The following is a 23,887-nucleotide window of genomic DNA, read 5'->3' on the forward strand; positions in this document are numbered from 1 at the left end:
TTAAATTGATGATTGATGAAATTTGAACAAATGTGAAAATTGTTAGGAATAGTAACTTAAATCTAATAACAGATTTATTTGAGATTAGTTAGATATTACTTAATGGATAAAAAGACTTGTAGAAGAAGAATTCTAAGAAAAAAGAGATTATTGATAGAAGAATTATAAAAGGAAAATAATATTTGATAAAAATTTTAAGAGAAAAATGATTCTTGATAAATAAGTTAGTATACTTATAAATAGGTGAAGTCTTTATAGAATTATATATGAAAAAAAGATATAAGAGAATTGTATAATTTTATTAAATAGATACCCTATAAAATTAAAAGAAATTAACGTTTTTATTGATGTATATGTTAAAATTGACTACAAAAGATTGAGAAGACCACATAGGTATGATGTATGGGTGCACATGGATATGTGTATATTTAGGTTGAGAATATTTTATAAGTTTAGAAGAGATTAAAAGAGTTTATGAGTATTAATTGTGAGTACTTGATTTAATATTTGTTTATAATTTTTTTATAATTAGTTGATTTTTTTTATCTATAAACTTAGATCAATTATGTCGACTTATATTAAATTATTATTTTTTATATACTTAATTAATTAATTAATTTTATTTTTGTTAATACGATTATATTATAATTTTTTAATCTAACATAAATAACAAAATATTAGTATTATGATTTAAATGACTAGTTCTGAAGGAGAGATTGGTCTAAATTCTGATCCAAAAACTTATTTCTCAGATAATACAATAATTGGATCATTATAGCATACTCAACAATGTACAATAATTGGATCATTATAACATACTGAACAATAATTGATGTGATACTAAAAAAATTTTTGTACAAACTGCATGTGTTTGTTAAGTTATCTTTTAAAGCACAAGAATAGGATTGTCTGCATTATTATCTAACCAAAAAGAGGTGATGGTCTCGGTCCCCCAAGCTTCCTCCCTCAGTCCTGTGATCCTATCAAAAGCAAAGAGAGAAAGTAGTTACAGCCACGATTTCCTAGAAAAGGGAAAAGCTTTTTAGACAACTCATTAATGGCGCCCCCCAGCTCTTCTTCTTTCCGTCTCCCCGTTCTATGTGGTTAAACTTCGTGCGCGCATTGAATTTTGTCATCGCACGTGAATTTAGAGATTTTGGGCAGCCGATGCCCCCCCCCCCCTGCCCCCATTGCCTCCAGTCTCTCAGGTCACTTTTGTTCTATAAACAGAATCCAGCCTGTCGGATTTTAACTTAAAAAGTAAGTAAACTTACTAAATGGCTGATCTTGCTCTTTCAGACAAATTTGAACATAGTATCATGTTACCCTTCTTGTCTCCAAATCTTACATGAGTGAACAAATTTTGTCAAAGGAATGTTGCTCAAAGTACTTTAGCTATTGGATTGTGCACCATACATTTGCCTAAGACAAAGCCCTCATAATTAACCCTTATTCATCTTTAAGCGTTAATAAAACAAGGAAATACCCAATAATAATGGTACATTGAATTTTAACCCATATAAAAATATGCAATGTATGTCAGTATAATTAAAGAGTCTATTTATATTTGTTCATGTAAGTTTATTTAAACTATCAATGATGCACAATTTTTTTTCTCTTTTGAATTTCGTTTTATGATTCAAATTCAAACAATTAAAAGACTTTCAGTTTTAAAATTGATTTCAAGCAATTGTGGAATTACCGTAACTAATTAAAAAATTAAATGTCCCACTAAACCTAGCATTGCCAATTGCAGATTATTTATATCAATAATGAAGCCACTTTGACCAAACACCGCAAACTGACAACGACGTCCCCACAGAGGAAGAAACAATATGCAAGTAGCTTGATACTAGAGCCATGGCGTCGCCGGTCAACGAAGCTGTGGGCGTTCGGACTTTCAAAATGAACATTTTGATTTGACTTTTTTCAGAGTAAAAACAAAACAAGGCTTTTTTTCCACTGATCTCAGGGTCAATCAGAAATCAACTCCATAGGATTCCAAGTTTCCAACCCCATGCTTCATTTTCAAGCAAAGCCTAGCCTAAAACTAAAAGGTAATAATAGTTCGACAATTTTGATCATTGCTATAGCAATCATCTAAGGAAGCAAACCTAATTCACATTCAAAAAGATTTTTACCTTTGATTGTTGATATATTATACGTCAAATCCAATAACAAAAACTGGACACATCATCGTAATCACTACACCTTTTGTATCTTTTGCAATGGCAAGAAAGAATGCAAAAAGGATGGTGATATACTGATATCGTTGCATCTTTAGTTGCATAAAAGCACAATCTTAACTAAGAAAGAAAAAGCAGAACCAAAATTTTACTCCAAGCATCGGGAGTGATATCTACCTTTCTATCTTTTCTGCCCTTTTCTCGCTTTCCAGATTTACAGAAGACATGGACCCGCCAATATAATCTAATACGTCATTTGAAATTCAAACCAAATTTGAAAACCAGTAGTTTTACATTGAACAATCTTTCCCAAAAGGATCCAAAAGGGTATCCATTTGCCTGACCTGACCTTTAACATGCTCCCCTAAGACTTAGGAGCAACCAACAATGGCATCACAAGGCACCTTAGATTGGATTATAACCCGAGCTCCTGATGCAAGCCTGTATACGGAAATCACATCAATTCGTCAACCAACATGAAACAAGAAATATCATGCATATCAATAACTTTGACCATCTATCTTGAAAGTGCTGGGAGGAGTCAACACTTAACTTTCTTCAATTTTGATCACCTTCTCTTCTCTGAATGAATCCAACCGTTTTGATTCGTTTTTACTACAAACTGACTCTGTGATTCTTCTACTGCCACCATTTGATATGCTACTCGGTATAAAGCACGAGTTATCGACCCCATCAGAGGAGTTTCTTGGTTTTTCAGAAACAGGAGATCTCATGGACTCACTTCTTGGTTGCTTGCTTAGTGAAGCCTTGCTAAAGCGGGGGATGCATTTTGTACGTCTTGAATTCAACTCTTCTTTGTATTCAGCTGAATCCAACTCCTTACAAGTCCTGCAATCCCACTTAGTTTCTAGCATAGGCAACAAAAGAAAAACAATAGTATGGGAATAATCCAATAAGACCAGATTCAAAAACAAACTTACCTATCAGCATTGTATGAAGAAGAGCGTTTCAGAGTGGTGTGTCCATCTCCTTCTTTGAGCATTTTTGTCTCAATCAAGCTACCACTGAAATATTCTTTGTCTTCCAATCTCAGGCCCATCAGCCTTGGATTATCGGATAAGCAATCAAGCTCTCCCAACATGATTGACGTAGAGAACAATGGTGAAGAAAATTTTGAATGTGAAAACCTAGGTCTGTATGTTGGAACAAGGCCAAAACTATGGTCTTTCACAGATATCGACCCACATGAGATCAATTGCATCAACACGCTTGTTGCCTTGAGCCTTGCATTGGTTGTCGTTCGAATTTCTTCCTCTTCAAGAATCCTAAAACTATTGATTTTACTCGCATCAGCTTGGATTAGAGATTCCAAAGTTTCGGTTTTCCCACCTGAAGATGATGCACTAGAAATGGACGGAGGAGGAGAAACTGAATTTCTGCATATCTCAGAATTATCTTTAAGAAAAGGTTTAGGGACCTGGTTTTGGAAACCCGTATTGCATTCAGGTTCTAACGACCAATCATCAGTTGAAACACCCCTTATACAAGTTTCCCGTGTCTTAGGTCTGTTTCTGTTTTCCTCAGTCTGTGTCGAAGCATCTGCCAACCCATCGCTCTTACAAACCTTGCAGTCAGTCAAGCTAAGCGAACAACCCCAGGAGGAAGAATTCTTTCCATATCTAGACTCTGGCGATGCAACAGAGGAGCCAGGAGTCGGATGATTAACTGGAGAAGATGGTTCATCATCCTGAGAATGCTTTGTTCTCTTCCCATTCATACAGGAAGACGATGAAGAATCATCTTGGCTTCTAGAAGAAGATGGTGGTTCAGGTAACTGCTTCAGATTTTGCAATCTAATGCTATTCCCAACAGGACTAAAACGATCTGACACAAAAATTCACTAGCATTAAAGCTTTACCCATATATTTCCTTTTTCTCCCCTATGAAATCACTAAAAATATAAAATGATATTAACCAGAGCTAGATTCTTCAAATAATTCGGAGCCTTTGAGAACGTATTCATTTCCATGGGCAGGAAGAACTAAATCTTCTTCGGAAAGATCATGCCAAACAAATCCATTCCTATAGCTTCTGCAATAATTAATACTCCAAAATGTAAGAACCAAAAAATAACAGGAAAAAAATTAAAAAAAAAAAAAAAGAAAGGAGAAAAGAAAAGCCTCTCTGTTGGTTCATTTACTTAAAAAAAGAAAAAAATTATTTTTCTCTTGTTAGAGGTTTTATCGAGTCAAGCTGAGTCAATACAACGAGAAGTTTAAACTCAAGCTTGACTCAAAATTTGCTGTTCAAAAGACCTTGATCAAGTTTTAATTTTTAAGTTTTAGCTGGATTGGAGATAAAAATAGAACTAAACGAACTGCTTAATTAAGCTCGTTCAATAAAAATGAACTCGATTTTCATGCTCCATTTCAAACTCGATTATATATTCAAACTCGAATTCAAGCTTGAATTAATATATACTCGGCTATTCGGACTGAAGCTCGACTAGATAATGACCGAGCTGAAACCGGAGTAGCTTACGAGATGTATCATTTACAACCATACCTCTTGCAAGACCAAGAATACAAGGATGCCATTTCTCTGCCTCTAAGATTATTAAGCCTCTCAACTACATCTAAACAACACAAACAATTAAAAAATATTCAATTAAGATTTTTCTTTTTAAAAAAGAAGATTAATGAACAAAATTTGAAAGTTTAATTAATAATTACCTCTCAAATAGAGGCCATTGGGAGAAGAGAGAGGAACTTCGATGAAATGAGGATGTTCAAGCTGGCGATTTCTACAGAGATAATAAACAACAGGAACTTTCCGGTTATGCTGATAATAGTTGGGCGATTTCTCAGTCCAAACTTTGGTTCTCTCTGGACTGACTTGTCTATATTGCTTCATTCTCGTCTCCATGTCCGATCCAAACATCGCTTCAAAACCCTAGCCAAACAGCTTTAAATCTCTAAATCAATTGAAACAACGAAACAAACAGTTGTAACTGAAAACGGAAGAGAAAAGAGAATGTGGGTTACGGAGAAAGAAAGGTGAGTTGATTTTGTTAAAACGAAGAACAGAGGGAAACGGAGGGAAAGCGATGAAAGAGAGGTGAAATTTAATGCCAAAAATTGGTGTTGGGTTAACAGTGATTGGTTGCGGAGTAGAAGGGAAAAGGAAGAGAAAGGAAGGGAAACTCCGGGGGGTGGGTGGGGAACTGAGTTTCTTGTTTTATGTCGTGGCTGCTTTCGACTGTTTTTGGCGGATTCGATGGGATTTGACTCTCTTCTCTTTTGTTTTTTTGTCAAAGCTTCTGGCTTGACCGGGATATTGTCTTTTTGTTCAAGCACACTCTTTTTTATGATGTTGGTTGCAAGATATTTTAGTTTTAACTACAATACGTTAAAGTGTTTGTTTTTGGGCCTTCAGTTCTCTTCTCCTAAGCCCACATTCCTCCATTGTAATCCCGGCAGTTCCCGCCATTTCTCTAAATATCCTTCAAGCTTTTCGCTGCACTCTCTCTCCGGTTTTTTTTTTTTTCTCAATTTTCTTTTCGTTTCCTTCGAATTGAATGCTAAAGTCTCGTCCATGCCATTTCCTTCGCTTTACTTGTCTTCTTCCTCCTCTCTTTCTTTCCTCTTCCCTCGCTTTCCTCCCTTCTAAATCCTCTCTCTTTCGCTCCAAACCCCTCTCTCTTTCCTCCTTGAACCCTTACTCCAACATGTCTTCTCGCCCCTCCGCCTTCGATGCTCTCATGTCCAACGCTCGCCGTCTAGCTGCTAAGAAGGGCCCTTCCTCTTCTTCCCCCACCAAGAAACGCAAATCCATCGACTCATCGCCATCTCCGACCCAAAACCCTAATCCTAACAAAACCCTAAATTCCACCGAGGTCAAGCCCGACCACGAAAACGCTAGTAATGCAATCGAGAAGCCCGGTAAAGATTCCCCGAAGTCCAAGTTAGATGAGACGCAGAAACCCCCGGATTCGAAGAAAATCAAGGTGGTGAGTGTCTCTGAAAAAAATGCGAAATTGAAGGGGAAAATTGAGTTACTGAAGAAGAAGCCGGCGGATTTTGATCCAAAGATGGTGGCATGTTGGGAGAAAGGAGAGAGGGTGCCATTTTTGTTTCTGTGCTTGGCGTTTGATTTGATATCGAGTGAGACGGGTCGGATTGTGATAACCGATATTGTTTGCAATATGTTGAGGACTGTTATAGATACTACGCCTGATGATTTGGTGGCGACGGTTTACTTGGCAGCAAATAAGGTTGCTCCGGCACATGATGGATTAGAGCTGGGAATTGGAGATGCCTCCATTATCAAGGCTCTCGCAGAGGCCTGTGGGAGGACTGAATCACAGGTTAAGAGTCAGTACAAGGTATAATGTTGGGATTGATTAAAACTTCTTAGCACAAACCCAAAAAAAAAAATCTTAACAGAAAATGTTGGCATATAACGGTGTACATTTACATTTTGACAGGAGAAGGGAGACTTGGGCCTTGTTGCACAAGCTAGCCGTTCATCTCAATCAATGATGCGCAAGCCTGATCCATTAACTGTTGTCAAAGTGTTTGACACGTTTCGGCTAATTGCTAAGGTTCACCATCTTCTTCCACAATTTGACTTTTATATAGTGGGATGCATTTTATTCCAATGAATGAAATCTTATTGTGATCTTGACATCCATGGTTGAAATGGTTGTTTAATTGCTTCGTAATTAATGAATACTACTGCATATGCCCATCAACATTGAATGTGGAATTGTGGATTCATTTTCATGTAACTGTGGACATTTTACGTTGTTTGTGCTGACACGAGTTTTCACTTGGTATATTCATTACTTGGATAAGTTGGTTAATTTTGAATATTACTATAGTTGATGCACTTATAATTCTGCAGTACTGTCTGGCCTAATACTTGGGCAAGAGAATGCATTAGTTATGAGGTTTTTGTTGGTGAATATTATAGGCTTAATACTTTTGATTTGCCTTTTTTCTCTGTTCAACTTATATAGGAATCTGGAAAGGATAGTCAGGAGAAGAAAAAAAATCGTATCAAGGCACTTATTGTTGCCGCAACTGACTGCGAACCTCAATATTTGATTCGTCTACTTCAGGTTGTAACTAGGAGAGCAATTTGCAACTATTTTATATTAGTTCCTTTGTTGTAAGGTTTCTTGAGTTCATCTTGCAGACAAAGTTGCGAATTGGATTTTCAGAGCAGACTCTGTTAGCTGCATTAGGACAGGCTGCTGTATATAATGAACAACATTCTAAACCACCTCTGAACGTTCAGTCTCCTTTAGAAGAGGTGAGTAAAGTTTATAGGTGTAGAATTTGACGTGGTACTTTTTCCTGAATCATCAGTGCAGCCTATCAGTTCGATTCATAATGCAGTTCATAGATTATGCATGGGAAGTACATTTTAAGATTCCACAAAGCCATTGAAAAGTATGTGGTTTAGACATATGTGGAATGACATGTCATCATAATTTAGAGGTTAGGGAAACCTTTTTTGGTACCTAGAATAAGCTGGCTTGCAGTGCTCTGATATTTCATCATTGTTGTTGGGAGGTAGGCTGGTTATTTGTTGAGGCTTGCTAGATCTAGAGTTGGCATCTGATTAAGACCTTTGTAGACTGATAGTGGTGAAGGGGCAAGGGAAATTGGCTGGTGAAAGAGGTCAACATCTATTAATGCCTGCAAATGGTTTTTCGGCTCTCAGGAGTTGTTCTTCTTACCATAAATTGCTCCTTGTGTGTTGAGGAATCACCTTTTGCTCTTCGATATTGATCTTTGATTACTCTCATGCAGGCTGCTAAGATTGTCAAACAAATTTTTTCTATCCTTCCAGTCTATGATAAAATAGTCCCTGCCCTTTTGACTGGTGGTGTATGGGATCTTCCAAAAACCTGTAACTTTACGCCTGGTGTCCCTGTTGGACCTATGCTAGCAAAACCAACCAAAGGGGTTGCTGAAATTATAAATAAGTTCCAGGATATGGACTTTGTATGTGAATATAAGTATGATGGAGAACGTGCACAGGTAATAGTTTTTCGAGCGCTTTTGTTTCTGTTATTAGCAATACATTATGTGAAACAAAAAAAAAATCACGTGCCTTATGTAGATACATTTCATGGAGAATGGTTCAGTTGAGATATACAGTCGAAATGCTGAGTGGAACACTGGAAAGTTTCCTGATGTTGTTGCTGCAATTTCTAGGTAGACTTCTATTATTATTGTGACTTGTTGTGTTGATGTGCTGATGTGTTCTATTTGTTTATTTTGTGTGTGTTGAATAAGGTTTCCTCTTCCCCCCCCCCCCCCCCTCCACCCACACACACAAAACAAAGCATACTGGTCAAAACTTATTTAAATTAGGGCTTTCTTACAATGCATGTCAAATAAATTTGTAGTTAATTGAGATCCAGATATTGGCACTTAATATTGTATTACTCACCATTTAAGTTTATTTCTTCATCTTATATCCCAACTTGACCATTCAAAATGTGTTGGTAGTCAAAAGTTGTAGTAATGGTCATAAGTTATAGGCGTTTGTTCCCTTTGTTGTTGTTAAGGCGGTGTTTGAAAACTTAGATATTGACATTATATGCTGAGAATTCCTATAAGGATTTGGATATTAGCGATTTCCGAGATTTTGAGGCACACAATTTCAATACAGTCCCTTAAAATCTCTATTTTGAGTGCTTGATGCTTGCTAAAAGCTTTTTAAACCCTTTGATGAGCTTAAGCCATTACTTTTTTAAAACATAGCATGCTACAGCTTCTGCATATGCTGGTTTAGTTACTAAAATTTACTTTCTTGTGTAGATTCAAGAAGTCCTCTGTAAAATCATTTGTTTTGGATTGTGAGCTGGTTGCTTATGATCGGTTTCAAAGGAAAATTTTACCCTTTCAGGTAATGTGTTGCATACTTTGGAATTTGTTTGTCTTTGAAAATTCCATCTTCATGTAGTAGTTGGCTGATCCTTCAACAATCAAAACATATCTTGTACAAAGGGGAAAATATTTGTTGCATGAAAGTTGCAGAGAGTTAAAAAAAATTATTTGTGTAGCATGGAGATTACAAATGGGAGAATAATATATATGAATACTACTTAGAAGCAAGCCTTCCATGCACTAAGCCTTACCAATGCAACCTTTGATTGTTCTATATGGTTAACCACATAAAGTCCCAACACATGAGATTATAAAATTTGACTTTGTTCAGTTATCATTTAGCATTTTGGTATTATTGAATTTCTAAAAGGTTTGCATTCGTTTTGTAATGTAAAAGTGGCCATATTTTGTTGCAGTTAATCATTGACTGATTCTTTTTTGGGTGTTATGGATGATGTGCACCAAAGTGGTCTGAATCCATGTTTTCTTAAGTTGATATTGTTGATAAAGTGTTTTCTGAGTTGATTTATGCAGATCCTTAGTACAAGAGCTCGAAAAAATGTTGTAGTGAGTGACATCAAAGTTGATGTGTGCGTATTTGCTTTTGACATCCTGTATCTTAATGGGCAACCACTTCTTCAAGAACAACTGAAAGTTCGTAAAGAGGTATGCTATGCCTTTTTCTCTGGCATATATTGTTCTGGACTTTTTCATAAAAAAACTTTTCTTTGTCAGGATTTAACTGCTTGTATCCCCATCATGTATATCCATGCAGCTTGCATGATTTTTTTTTTTTAATGTCAAATGCAAAATGTTAATTGTATTAGTTTTAATAAAAATTCACTATGAAGATTTATGTTTTGTTAATTATAAGGAGATGCAGTTGGCCTGCATGGTTAATTAATTGATTTGGAGTGTTTTTTGTATTCATTAAGGGTTTATCTTGTTCACTGCATATGATATACCCTTTTTAATTCACTAGGTTCTTATTGCATGTGCCCTTTGCAGAGGCTTTATGAATCATTTGAAGAAGAAGCTGGGTTTTTTCAGTTTGCCACAGCCTTAACATCAAATGATCTTGAGGAAATACAAGCTTTCCTTAATTCTGCTGTTTCTTCAAGGTATTTGTTTAATTCTTCCAGAAACTTTTAGTGGGTGGCTAGAATGAGCCGATGAGTATCGGAAATAAAATCAGGGAAATAATTATTTTTTTCCAGAATGTACTTGGATTTCTATGATGCTAATATTAGTCTTAGTTTTCAGTTGTGAGGGTTTAATTATCAAAACATTGGATAGAGATGCTACATATGAACCATCAAAGCGGTCACTCAACTGGCTAAAATTGAAGAAAGACTACATGGAAAGGTAAGGTGTTAGAAATGTTTAATTCCCAGTGCAAATTATGTGCTATTTTGCTCATATTTAACTTTTTATGTTCCTTGTACCATACAGTATTGGAGACACATTAGACCTTGTGCCTATTGCTGCTTTCCATGGCCGTGGGAAGCGGACTGGTAAGAACCATTTCTGTTTATTTAACATATCAGATGACCAGAGCTTACGTAGAGTTGTAGAGTTTATTCTCTGTTGATTGTTTTGGTTCTCAACTTATTGCTTATGTGATTCTGTTCTTAATTGATGCATGATTTATGTTGATGGTACAATAATGTTTGTCCTTAGGATTCTATGGTGCCTTTCTCTTGGCATGTTATGATGACAGTAATGAAGAATTCCAGAGTATCTGTAAAATAGGTTAGTGAAATTTGAATTATGACTGTTCAACATATTTCTTGCCTTTCCTGCTGACTATCTACTGTCCCCCCTTTCCTTTTCCTTCTCTTTTTGATGCTCAATAGGTACTGGATTTACTGAAGCAGAGCTTGAAGAACGTTCCACCAGTCTCCGCTCTAAAGTGATTCCTGAACCAAAGGTTTATCTCTTGATATTATCTTCTGTTGGAAGAAAGGAAATCGTGAGCAAATAGAACGAATTCTTGATTAACATGCATATTCTAATGTTCTTGTTGATCACAGTCATACTATCGTTATTCAGAGATGATCAAGCCAGATGTGTGGTTTGAGGCTACTGAGGTAAAATTACACTTCTTTCACAAAAGTATATTTGGGTGTTGGTGGATTTGTTAATTGCATGTCTTATGATGTCTATGTTTCTGAAGTGGACAAATTTTACTTAGTGGAAGGAGTATCCTTGTATGGTGCATATAATAAGATAAGGAATGGTTTGGTTGTGAGCTTGCCTCAGTTCTAGTTAGAAAGGCACTCAAGCCTATTCCATATCAGGCTGGGGTGGGAAGTGTGTTCCCCTACTCTCCGCTATGGTCCATTCCTTTACAGGTCATATGATACAAACAGTGACAATGAATTTTCAGTTCTCTTGATCAGGGCATTTGCCACATATTTCTATTTATAGCCTCTCAAGAGGATTGGTGCACTTTCTCAACTTCAGCATTCTTTTGCATAATGCATGCTTATGTTATATGTTGTCTCTTTTGACTCTGTTCTCCATTCGCCCCATCTGCATATGTCCGTGGTCTGCTGGAATTTTGTGTGCTTTTTCTTCTTTAAGAATATATTTATTTTTGCCATTTGAAATAATCATTAACTTTACAGTGACTGCTATAAATGCTTTTCTCATTCTGTGTACTTGCTCCCATTTGTTGAAATCTGGGTTGCTGAATATTCTTATAAAATTTATCAGTAGTTTTGGTCTCACATCAAAAAATTTAAATGGTTCCTGTGGATTCAATGGAGATAATTTTTGTTGTCCTACAACAGTTACAAGTGATATGTTGGATTCAAAATGGATTATGAATTGAAATCTTGATTTTGTGTTTCTATAGTTATTGTTATAACTTCCTAGGTCCGCTCATATCCCTTTGCATTCAATAAATGCTGATTAGATACACTTTAGGCTATTGCGAGTCTTGTTTTCAGGAGTTTGTTCCATTTTTTTTTTTTTTTTAATTTCTTGCAGGTTTGGGAGGTAAAGGCTGCAGACTTGACTATCAGTCCTGTTCATCGTGCTTCAATTGGGATTGTGGATCCTGATAAGGTGGGAAGTTGTCACATGTTGAAGAGTCAGTTTTTTTTTTGGCCTTTCTCCCATTTCCTGTTTTCTTTTATTCCGTAAATGTAGTGCATGATGACTCAATTTTGAGGGTGACCCATCAGTTTGGATCCTGCAACTTCTTGTTTTTCTCAAAGCTTTTCTCTGGGAATAGAAAATGAACTCATCTAATTCCTTGTTCTTGGTAAAAGGGCATATCTCTTCGATTTCCACGTTTAGTTCGCATTCGAGAAGATAAGACTCCAGAGCAAGCTTCATCATCTGAGCAGGTGAAAACAAATAAGTTGTGTGATGATATATGAACAAACACAACCACAGTGGATTTCTCACGTACTAGTCTAGTGTTCTCTAGAGCTCGTCCATGATCTGTCTTTGTAATGGAAAAATGGATAGTAACAAATTATTCATTTCACATGATAAGAGAAGGAAGAGCAACTATTTTCTTTTTGCTTAATCACTTTTCTGCAATATTTGCAGGTTGCTGAGATGTATAATGCTCAAAAACACAATCAGACTAACAATGAAGATGATGGTGACGATGATTGAGGAACTCTAATGTGTATGAATATTTTTCCACCCTAGGTAGGTTAATAACCTTAATTTCAAATGTGAAGGGGACTTATAGTTCTCCAGTTTCTAAACTTTGCAATGTAAATACAAACATTCCTTTTCTTAGTAGCAATCAAGAAGCTTCTATTGCTAGATGGGCTAATTTGTTTATCAATTATCTTAAAAGCTGACAAAATTTTCATGTATTTTATTGAAAATCATGGAATGCTTTTTATAATTGTTAATTAGTGCAGCTTTTGATTTTTGTTTCATCATGTCCATTGTATTAGCGCTCTTTTGAGTGGGAATCATCTTAAGTCTTAAGACGTCAGTCTCTTGACCGGAAATTAACAAGGTACAGAAGGTCTAGAACCGAAAGTTGTTCCAGACTTGGTACTTTTCTTCTTATTTCTGAGCTGTGATAAAACTTTCTAGCCTCTATAAGTGGAAGACACCTAGGAGCAGAGGATCTCAGTCAAATCATGGTGTAACTCGTTGGAGGTGGGGATCAAGTCTTCAGTCAAGTAAAACATGCTAGCTTGTTCATGTCCAAGCGACCGCCTTGTAGACTGGACAATTCCCTGGAAACAGGTTTTTCATTTGTCGCCTAACTTTTCAACCAAAGTCTTATATGAACTGCACTTGAATGGTGCAATTCTTCTTCCTTTCCGTTATATATCGACTATAAAATATCATGCTCCTGTTTGTTTTGCTGCTTTAGTACGAGTACCACAAGGTTTCAAGTTTCCTTTGCGCGTTTGAATTTTGTGTCAGCCTGTAACATGTTAGGCCTCAATTTTCTAACCATGTTTATGCTTTAAAACACTTTGGGTTGTCCCATTAAATTAAAATGAAATGTGTCATTATCTGGATCCCTCTTCTTGTATACTGGGCATGACCTCTGTTTTACGCCTTGTCAATTATATAATGGATAAAAAGCGAGTTTTCTTCCAATAACTTGCTGGGTTTAATTACTAGTAGATTTGTTAAAGATAGACTAGAAACAAGTTCAATGCTCATGCACTAGGCTTCACCAATTAAATCAATCCATCGCCTTCGAGTTTGTCAATGTGAACATGACTTTGTAATAGCTCTTTTTTCATTTATGCTTTGCATTGACAAAATATGCATGAGGCAAAGGATCGAAGTTGTTTAATCTGACTTGCCATCTAGCGATTGAGACTTGAGAGCATAAGAAGCTTTTTTTTTTTTTTTTATAAATCTTTTCGACTAATAGCGGGAGTTTGATGGACCTGAGATTTTCTTTTCTTTTTTCCTTTTCTAGTTGGTCTTGAGGCTCAAATCCTGAACTTTGAGGCCAAGGAGAATCACCTTGCTAAAACTGTTGTAGGAATAGCATAACTTCAAGCATTTCAATTACTGCTCCCATGCAATTGAGACATAAACCTTGCTAACAAGGTGGGAAGCATATCTATTCAGTATGTCATATAGATAGAAGCCTCATTTCCACAAGGTTTCATTGGTGACTTGATTGCTTTTTTCACAAATATTAGCAAGTGGAAAAGGTTTCCCAGATCCATATATTGGGAAGGCGACATGGAAAAGGAAAGCCCAACGTTATTTTCGCTCTAGTTTAGGGAGATAAAGTTATTATGCTGAAATAACAAATAAACAAATTAAGTGGGAGCAGATAGATAAAAAGAAGCTTTAGAATATTACGATTAAATAGAGAAGAGGGAAAAAATGATTTCCACAAACGTAAGATTAGACTTATATATAAATAATCATACTTCCCTCACACCAAAAAGAAAAGAGTAATATAATCATACATCACACCAGTAGCAGATCCTGATTCTGATTTGTGGGATCCACTAATCCGACAAGCAAGCCTCTTAGACCTTCTTGGTTGTTGGCCATACCCATCTTCCCCGTTTCAACTGCTCCACACTCATTTCTGCTTTAAAAATCTTTTTAATTTTTAATGTAATCTCTCAATTCTCAAACAGTCCACACTTCTCCCACCCTTACAAGTCACACACCTTAGTAAGACTATAGAAAACTAAGTTGTACTGCTAATTTAATCATGCCACAGCAATTTTGGAGAAATCAAAGCTCCCTTTCACATCTTGGAGCAAAAACTTGGAGAAATTTGAAGAAAAAGGGGGGAAATAAGGACAAAAAATCTTCACCAAAAACATTGGCAAAAAGCCAAGAAACAAAAGCTCTCTATGACTCTCTCCGAAGAGTTAACTAGGAAGTTGGGTAGTTGCTTCTCTAAAGCAAACCTCTGTACAAATATGCTAGATCAGTCACCGTAACCTGATAGGCTGATTTTCACCATTCTATAATATAAGTTTAAAAATGGTAAATTTTATGAATTAATACTATGTAGACTACTCTTGTTGTAGTAGCAGTCAAGGGAGAACTAATCTTTGGTACTTGGTCTCTGTAGGAGAATCAGAGCCATCATAAAGAACCCTTTTTCTGTCAACTTTACCACAGGTGTTTAGGATGTTGCAACCGTTAATGCTGATCAAGGAGTCTTGGTGGAAGACTTGTGGAGGTGGTGGTAGTGATGGGGAAGGAATGGACACAGGTGGGATCTCAAAGGACTCAAGTGGTGGTGGTGGGTGTCTCCATTGAGGCAGTGGTCCAGCCAAAAGAAGGGTTTGCAGGAGTGGACCGGCTTTCATCACAGCCTGTAAAAGCTTTCCCTTTTCAGGCAAGGGCTTTTCAGGCACTATCTCTATGGTTTCTTGTGGCATCGGTTGAGGTGGTGGTGCTATTGGCAGTTGGGTTTGTTGAATTGGATCAAGAACAGGAGATGAAACAATGCTTTCCTCACAATCGGATGATGAGAAGCCATTGTTGGAGTCAATCCCTCTTCTGGGTTCATCTTCGATGCTAGAAACTCCAGAAAGAGGATGAGCGACACGCTGTTGCTGTTGGTGAAGCAGGAGTTTCTCAAGGAAAAGTCTTTGACATTTCTCCTGTGCTTCATCTCTCTCTCTCATTGCCTTGCTCAGCAATTCTTTGAGTTGAATTAATTGATCATCTCTCTTTCTCAGCTCCTCCTGAACTGCCACTCTTGTCTGTTCCAGCTCCAAAGTAGTACACAAAAGAGAATGCCTAAGCTCTTCCATTGTCTGCATAATTAAAACACCCAATTAACAATTTAGCCCAAAACTGCAAGCAAAAAGGCCCCATTTTCATTATCAAGAGAAAGAAAAGTTCAAACTAAACCAATTCAAATTAAACTGTACACCAAGAAACAAGAAATGTGCGTGTTAAAGAAAAGTTCAAACTAAACCAATTTAAATTAAACTGTACACCAAGAAACAAGAAATGTGCGTGTTACCTTTCCTTGACAGAAGTAAGCCCAGCTAACAAGAGGACCTCTCTGACTATCCATGCTCTCTCAGAATTTGGAACACTCAAAAGAACTAAACTGAATTGAACTTGAAAGTGATTTTTTTCTGTTCAAGTTTGAGAAATAAAATAATAAGAGGATGAGAGAGATAAAGAGAGGATAAACAAAGGTGGGGTTTATGAGTGATTCTTCCGAGTCTTATAAGAAGGCCAGCAACAGCAACAGCAACAGCAACTACTATTTTCATTTTTCTGTTGCTTTTTTTTTTTATCTAACTGGGGTTGGACAAAGCCACTAAAGGCCAAAAGCCTACCAATTGGCCGTCCTTTGCATTGTTACTCAGTCTTTTGTACGCAGTCCGGTCCAGTCCATCGGAACGTTCTTGTTCTTAACAACGCACCAAACATCAACTAGCGTGAAAAATCAGATATCAGCGCCAAAAGCGGGAGTAGAAAAGCAGTCGCTTCTCTATGTTTTTTACCGACTACTGTTGGCTTTTAACTTTAACCACACCTCCTGGTCTCTGGTCCTTTGGCCATGAGCGTGCCGCTTTTCTTCATTTAGCCACCTAGATGAACGTGGCAAGAAAAATTCACTCCAATATGTTACCGTAAAAAACTGTAAAAAAGCAACATCCAAAATCTACATTGGTTTATTTATCTTTACTTTTGGACCTGTTGATTTGACAAATCAGTTCGAATGCAAAGGGAGATTCTCTGTTATTGCTTACCGGGGAAAAAAAGTTTGAGATATACACTTGCATGGAAAAAAAAAAAAAAAAGAAGCTCTGAAGAATCTGAACGTATTCGAACATAAATATTTTATATAGATATTTATGAGATTATGTCATTTCAATTAATTGAAGTGGCTGAGAATTTCAGAGTAAAATCAGTTCTATTTTTTTTATCATATGGTATGAAATATTAGCAAAAGTAGTCTTTAAGTCGTTCAATGATTAATTTCGAAATTATTCTTCTAGATTTTGATTAACACTATGATTAACCAAAAATTTTATAATTATTTGTTACCAATTTTCTTCTAGATGTTTTTTTTCCATAGACATCGATAGTGCTAGCAATATTTTCCATGGATGGGTAAATTGAAACCATGTTGTCCTTTTCCCATTTTTCTCATTTCCATTGATTAGATTTTGAAAACCATAAGTTTGATTTTTCCTTTGTATAGTTTATATAGTTGAACACAAGGTATGAATAAACTCTATATAAGGATAATTATTTTTAACAAAAGATGTCGCAGCCTAAAGATAAAAAAAAAAATTGTATGTTGAGATTTAAATTTCGAACTTATTTTATATTTTATTTTAATATAAAAAGTTTAATGCTTTTAAAGATTTAATCACTATTAAAATCAACCAAGGATCAAAGCTATTGAATCTAGTTGGATTTCGTACTCCAATTAGTTAAGATGCCATAGCCCTTTAGTTACGAATATTTTTCCAATCATATAGCAAATGGCCAAGAATCTTGAGCAAGACATTAGTTTCAATCATAAGTTTTTATAAACAAAAAAAATTATTACAAAGCCGTAGCATATAATTTTATGAGCCTCCATTAACTTTCACTCTGAAATTAGAGACGATTTTTGTTTTATTGACCTGCAAGAATATCGTTTCATTGATAAATAATCTAACTCCATTCTCTTGTTTTTGTTATTCTCTTTTGTTTGTGGAATAATTTCTTGGCCTGTCTCTTTGAGTTAGTTTGTGGAATAATCACTTGTGCAATAATGTGATTCAAAACTTTTAGTACCACGTAGTCCAACAAGGAAGCATTTTGTTTGATTTTATCCCAAACCATTTCTATCTAATTGAAAATGTGTCTTAATATTTGTTTTTGTTCAATTTAGGAAACAAAAATCAGCATGCTTTTTTTGACAAACGAATACGAAAAATGATGAAAACAAACACATTATTCATTTTTACAACCCATGGAACTCATTTTTGACTTAAAGAATGTTTGCATGTAAATTTTTCTTTTTGATAATAGACTACAATCTAGAACCCTACAATGTAGACAATTCCCATCTCAAAATCTGATATCTTTCTTTGTGTGTCTTTGTCTCTCAATCATGTTCATGTATTGGGGTCAATGGTTTATTGTGTCATTGGTCCAAAAAGGGAGCTGGTAACCAAACTTTCCCACCAACATTTACCCTAGAAAGCTAATGGACCCATTTTGAACAATAAAGTCCTCATTGTAGGAAAGGGGAATGCTTCCATTTGACTAATTCAAGACCCTTTGCTATTAAAACAAGCTTAATCAATTAATTAATTCTACACTTAATGACAAAACCTCTCTTAATCTGTGACACATGTAGGCTACAGAGTCCTAAATCATGCAACCTACCCTTAAAATGGTTAACCATATTAAGTAGTTAAATTAAGGGTTTAGCTTTATTAGTAATGGAGTGGTTTTTAGGACAAAGGAATGGTGAAAAAATCCCCAAATAGGAGGGGAGAGGGAATAAAATGGGCGCTGAGCTGCCTGCCTTTATGTCCCATCTAAGGTATGTGATTAGCTATGGGCATTATTGTATTATGTCTTAACTTTATCAATATCAACCTGCATATGTGGGCTTGCCCTAGCTAGGAAACGGCAATCCTAAGCATCAGACCAACACAATTCACTCGTCCCAGCCCTGCCTCATCCCCACTCCCTCTTCTTTTCCTTTTGCCCCAGCTTGGCTTGGACAGGGTGTGAGAATGATAGCTCTTTCAGATAATTTCTTAACTTATATTCTGGCTTCTGGAATCACAACTTTTGCTCTTTGACTATATATCTGCATTATTATTACCATATTGTGTTTCATTGGCTTAATACTCATTGGATATAACCTTAACTTCAAACATGCATTGTCAATATATTGATATAATTGATTTTTTTTAATTTGATTTCATGCGAACCTCAGCAATATTTAGTGGGTTTGCGATGATGACCTTAGCCTTTAAGATATATAAATCAAGTAGAGTTGAAAATGGTGCTTATTTCTTGTGTGATGATTCATGATGCAAATGAAACCCCCCAAATATACCTTCACCATATCATTTGGCTAAGGCATGTGTATTGATATGAGATAGTAATAATCATGATAGTCATAATTATAATTGTAATTATTATTTAAATAAACCGAATAATTTAAAGACATGCTAAAGATCCCTCGTATAAACCCTAGACCCCTCTGCTTGTTCCTTCCAGTATAGGTACAACAGTCATCCTCAAATATACAAAGAGGAGACAAGATTTATCATTATAGGATCACCTTTACCAACATAACAACCCAATATTTTCGTACAAGAAAAATTTTGCTCCAACATATAATAAAATATGAGCAATTTTGGAGGGACCCATATCCCATTTTTTACACCATGGCCCCCACATTATTGTATTTGTTGTAGTGCCTAAACCATGATATGGTTGGAAACATAGACACAACACAATTCTAAGGTAAGAAAGAAGTGGTTAAGAAATGAGTTTGAACCCTAAACAAGGCTACAAAGGCATCCCCATTTGCTTGCCTAAATCCAAATTATGGAAACAAAACAAACATGGGTTTATCCAATCAAATTGATATTTGGTCGGCCAAATTTGAGTTTCATAATTCACAATAGTAATTTTTCAATGAAGACATGGCCAACTATTTTGAAAGTGATTTCACCACCATTTGTGGTTGTAAGTAAACAAAACCTGCGTTTCACTGAATCAAGGTGACTATATAAAGTTATAATGAACTCATCAAAGGTAAAGCTGGTAGATTGAATTTTTTTTTTTTTAAAGGGGTTAACGAAATTCTTTTAGGACGGTTAAAGGAATCAATTCTACGAAAAGTTATAGCAACTTGTTAATATATGTACGTTATTCCTTTGACTATCACTTTGTTAATCATCCAAGTAACAAAAAGGTTACTTATATTCCTTTGACTGACACTTTTGAGTGTAAATTCTTTTGTATAACAAAAAAAACCCTAAATTCATGTAATTTAGAAGTGAACCAAAGTACTGATTATGTTGCTGTTTGCATGTGACACTAGATATTGGTCCCTGCAAAAATATAGAAAATTTTCAGAAAGTCACTGATTTTTGAAGATCTGATGGCAAAAACTAAGATTTAACATATTACCTATAAAATTTTTTGCAGATCAAATCAATTTGATAGTATATGATTGCAACAAAATCCCCCATAGAAGAAAGTTTTGGAATAAAATCCCAAAATGAAGAGAGGGTTTTGAGTTTTGGAGAGGATGATCAAAGTGGGGTCCCAAGGGGTAATCATGGTTGCCAACCCTTTTGATTAAGCCGTGTGGGGTCCCATTAACCCTTTAGGTGGGTCGTCAATTCCATCTCAAATCAGATTATAAATTGTTTTGGGTTCTTTGGAATCCCAAGCGGTCGTTATGCAAAAGCCCTCTGTCTAACCCAAGTTTATGTTATGTTGTAATTATTATGCCTAATGTAATGTAAAAAATTAATTTTTATTATTGGATAGTAAAAAATTCATATTGAAATTTTAAGGAAAGAATTTAAAACTTAAGATGACCTCACGGCAGTATATTTTATTATAAAATCACTTTCCATTTTTTATTTTATTTAAAAAAAGAAAAAGAAAAAAAAGCCAAACGGTGCCGTGAAGAAACGCGGTTTTAGGGTCTCAAAGTCTGATAAAACGATGGCCCAATTTGTCGCTTTACCATATTCCTTGGCAAATTGCATGTGAAGCTTTTAATTAATCTAAATTTTAATTATTATTTTTTAAACAATTTTGTGATGAAAATGCATACTAGTTGTTTGTACATGGGGGCAGAATCATGTCTTAAAGCTCACGAGAGTGACTTAAAATCCAGTTTCTTTATCTTCTGTTGAGATCTTGTCAATTGACAGATTTGTCCATTAATCAAAGATTAAGGGGGGAAGGGGGTGTGTGTAAGATATGATGGGAATCATACTCCAAAAGCAGGAAAAATATTTACATATATATATATATTTATTGTCCAAAAAGGTATGGTCCCACACGGTTTTGTTATTATTCTATCAAGTTTTAGTTTTATCAAAGAATTTTGGACAATGAAAAATCCAAAGCCCATGTTTTGTAACTGGGCTAATAAGTTACAAACCATAAATATGGAAAAGGTCAAAGACAGTTGTCTGGGTCTGGGATGCTCGGACGACTTCGTCAATCACCATATCTCTCTCAAACGTGCAAGAACAACAAAAGAACACAACATCAAAGTTAAATCAATCCCCAAATTCAGTTCATTCAGAAACAAACAATTGAGTAAAGGGATCCGCCTCAGTGCTCCATCATATCAGAAATTGGGCTCCCCCAACTGGTTCCAGCTGGCCAAGAAATTAAGGGAAAGGAGGAAATCTTACTTGAGAACGCAAGATTTTCTTTTTCCATGCTTTTTGTCTTGTTCTTTTACAATCAGTCAGCAGTTAAATAGGACAAAACCAGTTGTTTGGAAGAAGCTGTCAAAATAAATGGCAGCATTAAAGGATTCTAACAGTGTTTTAAATGTAGTGAGGGATCAAATTGCTTTAATTTAACACTCCATTTAAGCAGCATTGAGTCTCAAAATGCATGCATTTCATTCTGATTAGACGTTTAGCCAACAATATTCTGAACTGATTTGTTCACTAAGCTACATAATCATCAAACCCTTTCAGTCTTTCACATACTACATGACACTTTTTTCTTTTTACAGCAACTTTAAAAATCATCCCAAAAAGAAAGAACAAAAATCAATGTAAGTTCTACAAACAACGATAAATAGGTTACAGGACGAAATTAGAAACATGAAGCGGTCTCTAGGAATGTGTGGGGAATTGATAGTTGTTCACTCTTTTCTCCGCATTTTAACATTAACTGCAACTTCTTTGTACGATTGCACTTTCTCAACTGCTTTACGTAATGGTCTTCCGAGTGAAGATCTTTTCAATATTTCTGTTTCAGCTCTTGGGTTATAAGTTTCTACAATTGTAATGGATGGACCCAAAGGAGTTGGACCATCTTCATGCATCGGAGTATCAAGTTGCTGAGTGGCTGCAAATTTAACATCATCAATCTCAAATAGATTCTCTGTAGGTTCTCGTTCTTCGGATTTGAACCTTGCAGATTGCCTTCTCAAACAACGCCTACAAAGTAGAAAAGCAGACGTGTTCTATCAAGTAGGTAGGTGAGAGCTGTGGGGATGATTAAATTTCTGTCAAGGGAAAAATATTACATCTGTATATACTAGCTTGATGTGTTAGCTGACCTTTTATTTTCAATCTTCTCTCTATCTCCACCTCTTTGGCTTGTCGTTGAAGGGGCCATAGCTGCAAAATAGCTCACAAAATATTTAGAGGAGATAAAAGACAAAAATAAAAAATGAAATGTAGTATAAAAAATTCAAGCGAATCATCTAAGAATCTAAAAGATTACATTGGCTTCTAGCATTACGTCTTCTGTTGCGGGTACAAGGCTTGTCATCATCATCAGCCTTAGGCATGCATTTCTCATCTGCCTGCTCTCCCCCATGTGAGCCAGTATTTTGACAGTCCATATCCGTTTTTCCCTGCTCTCGTAATAGTTGAAGTGCAAGAATTAACATACAAGACGTGAAATCTTTTCTTGAAAATTTCCTAATCTATTGTAGACAAATTGAAAGTGAAATTATTACACCAATCAATACAAGCAGCTAATTGCAGTAAAGTTGTTCAGTTCTTGCAAGTAAGGATGCAGCTGTTCTCTAATTCTAATAATGAAAAGTAAGATTAATGTTAACCTCTTTTTCCAGGTTCTTTGCTTTAAGTACAGCATCCTTCATACAAGCTCATGCTGCAGAGCTTTCACCTGTAAAGATTGACACCAAATTATACAAATTGAAATAGGTTTAAAACTCCAGGAAACAAAACACTCTTTAAGTTTTCATAGAAGAGTAAAAAGTTCCAAACAAACTTACCCTATCTCTTCCTAAATTAAGCTCCTGAAAAACCAGCAAAAAACGATCAATTTTAATAATAACTAAATACTTCAGAAATGAATCATACTTGGACAAAATCAACAGAGCCAACAGACCGCTAACATCTGACTGTTTGATTGTGCAAGGTTGCAATTCTGTAGCTGTAATTTTTGCAAACGAATTCTCAGATTCTGCAACTCAGTTCCACTCAATTCGATAATCTTACTGTTAAATGTTAGGAAAAAAAAGTCTCTATCCATTCATTTAATGCTAGAAACCTGAAAAAAAAAAGGATACTTTCTCTCGTCAATAAGTTTCATCAGTGTCATCTTTTCCTGGTTCAGATGTAAACAACCATAAATGAAAAAAAATAACAGAGTAAGCCAAGGTTAAACAAAAATTCGGAAATTATTAAAATAACATAAAATAAAAAAGACCTAAGTAAGAAAATACCTTAATTAACTGATTAATGTAGTCTTCAGCAGCAGGAGAAATCTATTGAGGCTTTTCCTCTTGGCTTGAAGGCTTGGGTTGTAACTGTGAATTGGTGATGTCAGACAATCTCGTCCTCACTATGCTCCCAAAAGATGAACTTTTTGCCTTTCTTTTGCTTCCCATTATGCGAAAACTGTCTCCAAAACCATTAAAACTAGATAGATCAAGGAAGACTAACGTTAAAAAAAAAAAAAAGGAGGAAATTTTGAACAAGCGGGAAGATAGTGAAAGAAAGAACTTACTTTGTTCTTTAGAATGAAGAATAAAGAAGCAAATTTGAAATCTTTCCTTAAGTGGTCTTTATCTGTGAAACAAGGATTAGATTCCCAGAGAATAAGGGAAACATTGAATGAAAGAACTGAAGAGGGATTAAAGAGATTAAAAAAAGGAGAGAAAGCAAAGGAACAAAGGCAAAC

General features: G+C 35.6%; 3 protein-coding genes and 1 pseudogene across 9 annotated transcripts; 1 reads left to right on the top strand and 3 right to left on the bottom strand.

Moving 5' to 3' along the window:
• Positions 1–2,145: 2,145 nt before the first annotated feature.
• On the bottom strand, positions 2,146–5,482 carry LOC111303514 (protein SOSEKI 3-like). 4 transcript variants are annotated; one of them, XM_089742523.1, is made up of 6 exons: positions 4,880–5,482; positions 4,713–4,782; positions 4,123–4,238; positions 3,128–4,031; positions 2,735–3,035; positions 2,146–2,627 (listed from the first exon to the last, which is right to left on the bottom strand). In XM_089742523.1, the coding sequence occupies exons 1-5, from the start codon at positions 5,085–5,087 to the stop codon at positions 2,735–2,737; spliced, it is 1,599 nt and encodes a 532-aa protein (XP_089598649.1). In that variant the 5' UTR covers positions 5,088–5,482; the 3' UTR covers positions 2,146–2,627. The 4 variants fall into 4 exon arrangements, 3 of the variants coding, with proteins under 3 accessions (XP_089598649.1, XP_089598647.1, XP_089598648.1); XR_016326928.1 differs by having other exon boundaries at positions 2,288–2,627; positions 2,735–3,054; XM_089742521.1 differs by having other exon boundaries at positions 2,451–2,627; positions 2,740–3,035.
• Positions 5,483–5,543: 61 nt separating this feature from the next.
• LOC111303513 (DNA ligase 1-like) lies at positions 5,544–12,841 on the top strand. Of its 3 annotated transcripts, XM_022899832.2 has the most exons (17): positions 5,544–6,531; positions 6,634–6,750; positions 7,168–7,269; positions 7,347–7,463; positions 7,967–8,197; positions 8,280–8,374; positions 8,984–9,071; positions 9,587–9,718; positions 10,061–10,173; positions 10,316–10,417; positions 10,505–10,566; positions 10,733–10,804; positions 10,909–10,982; positions 11,086–11,142; positions 12,047–12,124; positions 12,331–12,408; positions 12,617–12,841. In XM_022899832.2, exons 1-17 carry the CDS (start codon positions 5,725–5,727, stop codon positions 12,683–12,685), a joined length of 2,394 nt encoding a protein of 797 aa, XP_022755567.1. In that variant the 5' UTR covers positions 5,544–5,724; the 3' UTR covers positions 12,686–12,841. The 3 variants fall into 3 exon arrangements, with proteins under 3 accessions (XP_022755567.1, XP_089598646.1, XP_022755570.1); XM_089742520.1 differs by lacking the exon at positions 9,587–9,718; XM_022899835.2 differs by lacking the exons at positions 7,168–7,269; positions 7,347–7,463 and having other exon boundaries at positions 5,631–6,531.
• A 1,956-nt stretch (positions 12,842–14,797) lies between these two features.
• LOC111303515 (uncharacterized) lies at positions 14,798–16,194 on the bottom strand. Its single transcript, XM_022899838.2, has 2 exons — positions 16,008–16,194; positions 14,798–15,795 (listed from the first exon to the last, which is right to left on the bottom strand). The coding sequence occupies exons 1-2, from the start codon at positions 16,059–16,061 to the stop codon at positions 15,064–15,066; spliced, it is 786 nt and encodes a 261-aa protein (XP_022755573.1). The 5' UTR covers positions 16,062–16,194; the 3' UTR covers positions 14,798–15,063.
• Positions 16,195–21,731: 5,537 nt separating this feature from the next.
• LOC111303519 (SHUGOSHIN 2-like) lies at positions 21,732–23,846 on the bottom strand (annotated as a pseudogene). The gene is made up of 9 exons (XR_016326932.1): positions 23,714–23,846; positions 23,430–23,604; positions 23,274–23,311; positions 23,093–23,201; positions 22,977–23,000; positions 22,800–22,867; positions 22,457–22,589; positions 22,290–22,350; positions 21,732–22,167 (listed from the first exon to the last, which is right to left on the bottom strand). The product of XR_016326932.1 is annotated as an SHUGOSHIN 2-like (transcript).
• Positions 23,847–23,887: the final 41 nt, after the last annotated feature.

Source organism: Durio zibethinus, chromosome 13, assembly GCF_047325235.1.
Source record: "Durio zibethinus cultivar Kanyao isolate XHJ-2024 chromosome 13, ASM4732523v1, whole genome shotgun sequence".
NCBI lineage: Eukaryota > Viridiplantae > Streptophyta > Magnoliopsida > Malvales > Malvaceae > Durio > Durio zibethinus.

Coding starts and splice junctions, on each gene's coding strand:
- LOC111303514 (XM_089742521.1), bottom strand. CDS start 5,087: ATGTTTGGATCGGACATGGAGACGAGAATGAAGCAATATAGACAAGTC. Junction 4,032..4,122: donor ATTTGAAGAATCTAGCTCTG/GTTAATATCATT, acceptor TTTTTGTGTCAG/ATCGTTTTAGTCCTGTTGGG. Junction 2,628..2,739: donor GGTGATCAAAATTGAAGAAA/GTTAAGTGTTGA, acceptor TTCCGTATACAG/GCTTGCATCAGGAGCTCGGG.
- LOC111303513 (XM_022899832.2), top strand. CDS start 5,725: ATGCTAAAGTCTCGTCCATGCCATTTCCTTCGCTTTACTTGTCTTCTT. Junction 6,532..6,633: donor AGGTTAAGAGTCAGTACAAG/GTATAATGTTGG, acceptor ACATTTTGACAG/GAGAAGGGAGACTTGGGCCT. Junction 10,805..10,908: donor CCAGAGTATCTGTAAAATAG/GTTAGTGAAATT, acceptor GATGCTCAATAG/GTACTGGATTTACTGAAGCA.
- LOC111303515 (XM_022899838.2), bottom strand. CDS start 16,061: ATGGATAGTCAGAGAGGTCCTCTTGTTAGCTGGGCTTACTTCTGTCAA. Junction 15,796..16,007: donor CTTACTTCTGTCAAGGAAAG/GTAACACGCACA, acceptor TTAATTATGCAG/ACAATGGAAGAGCTTAGGCA.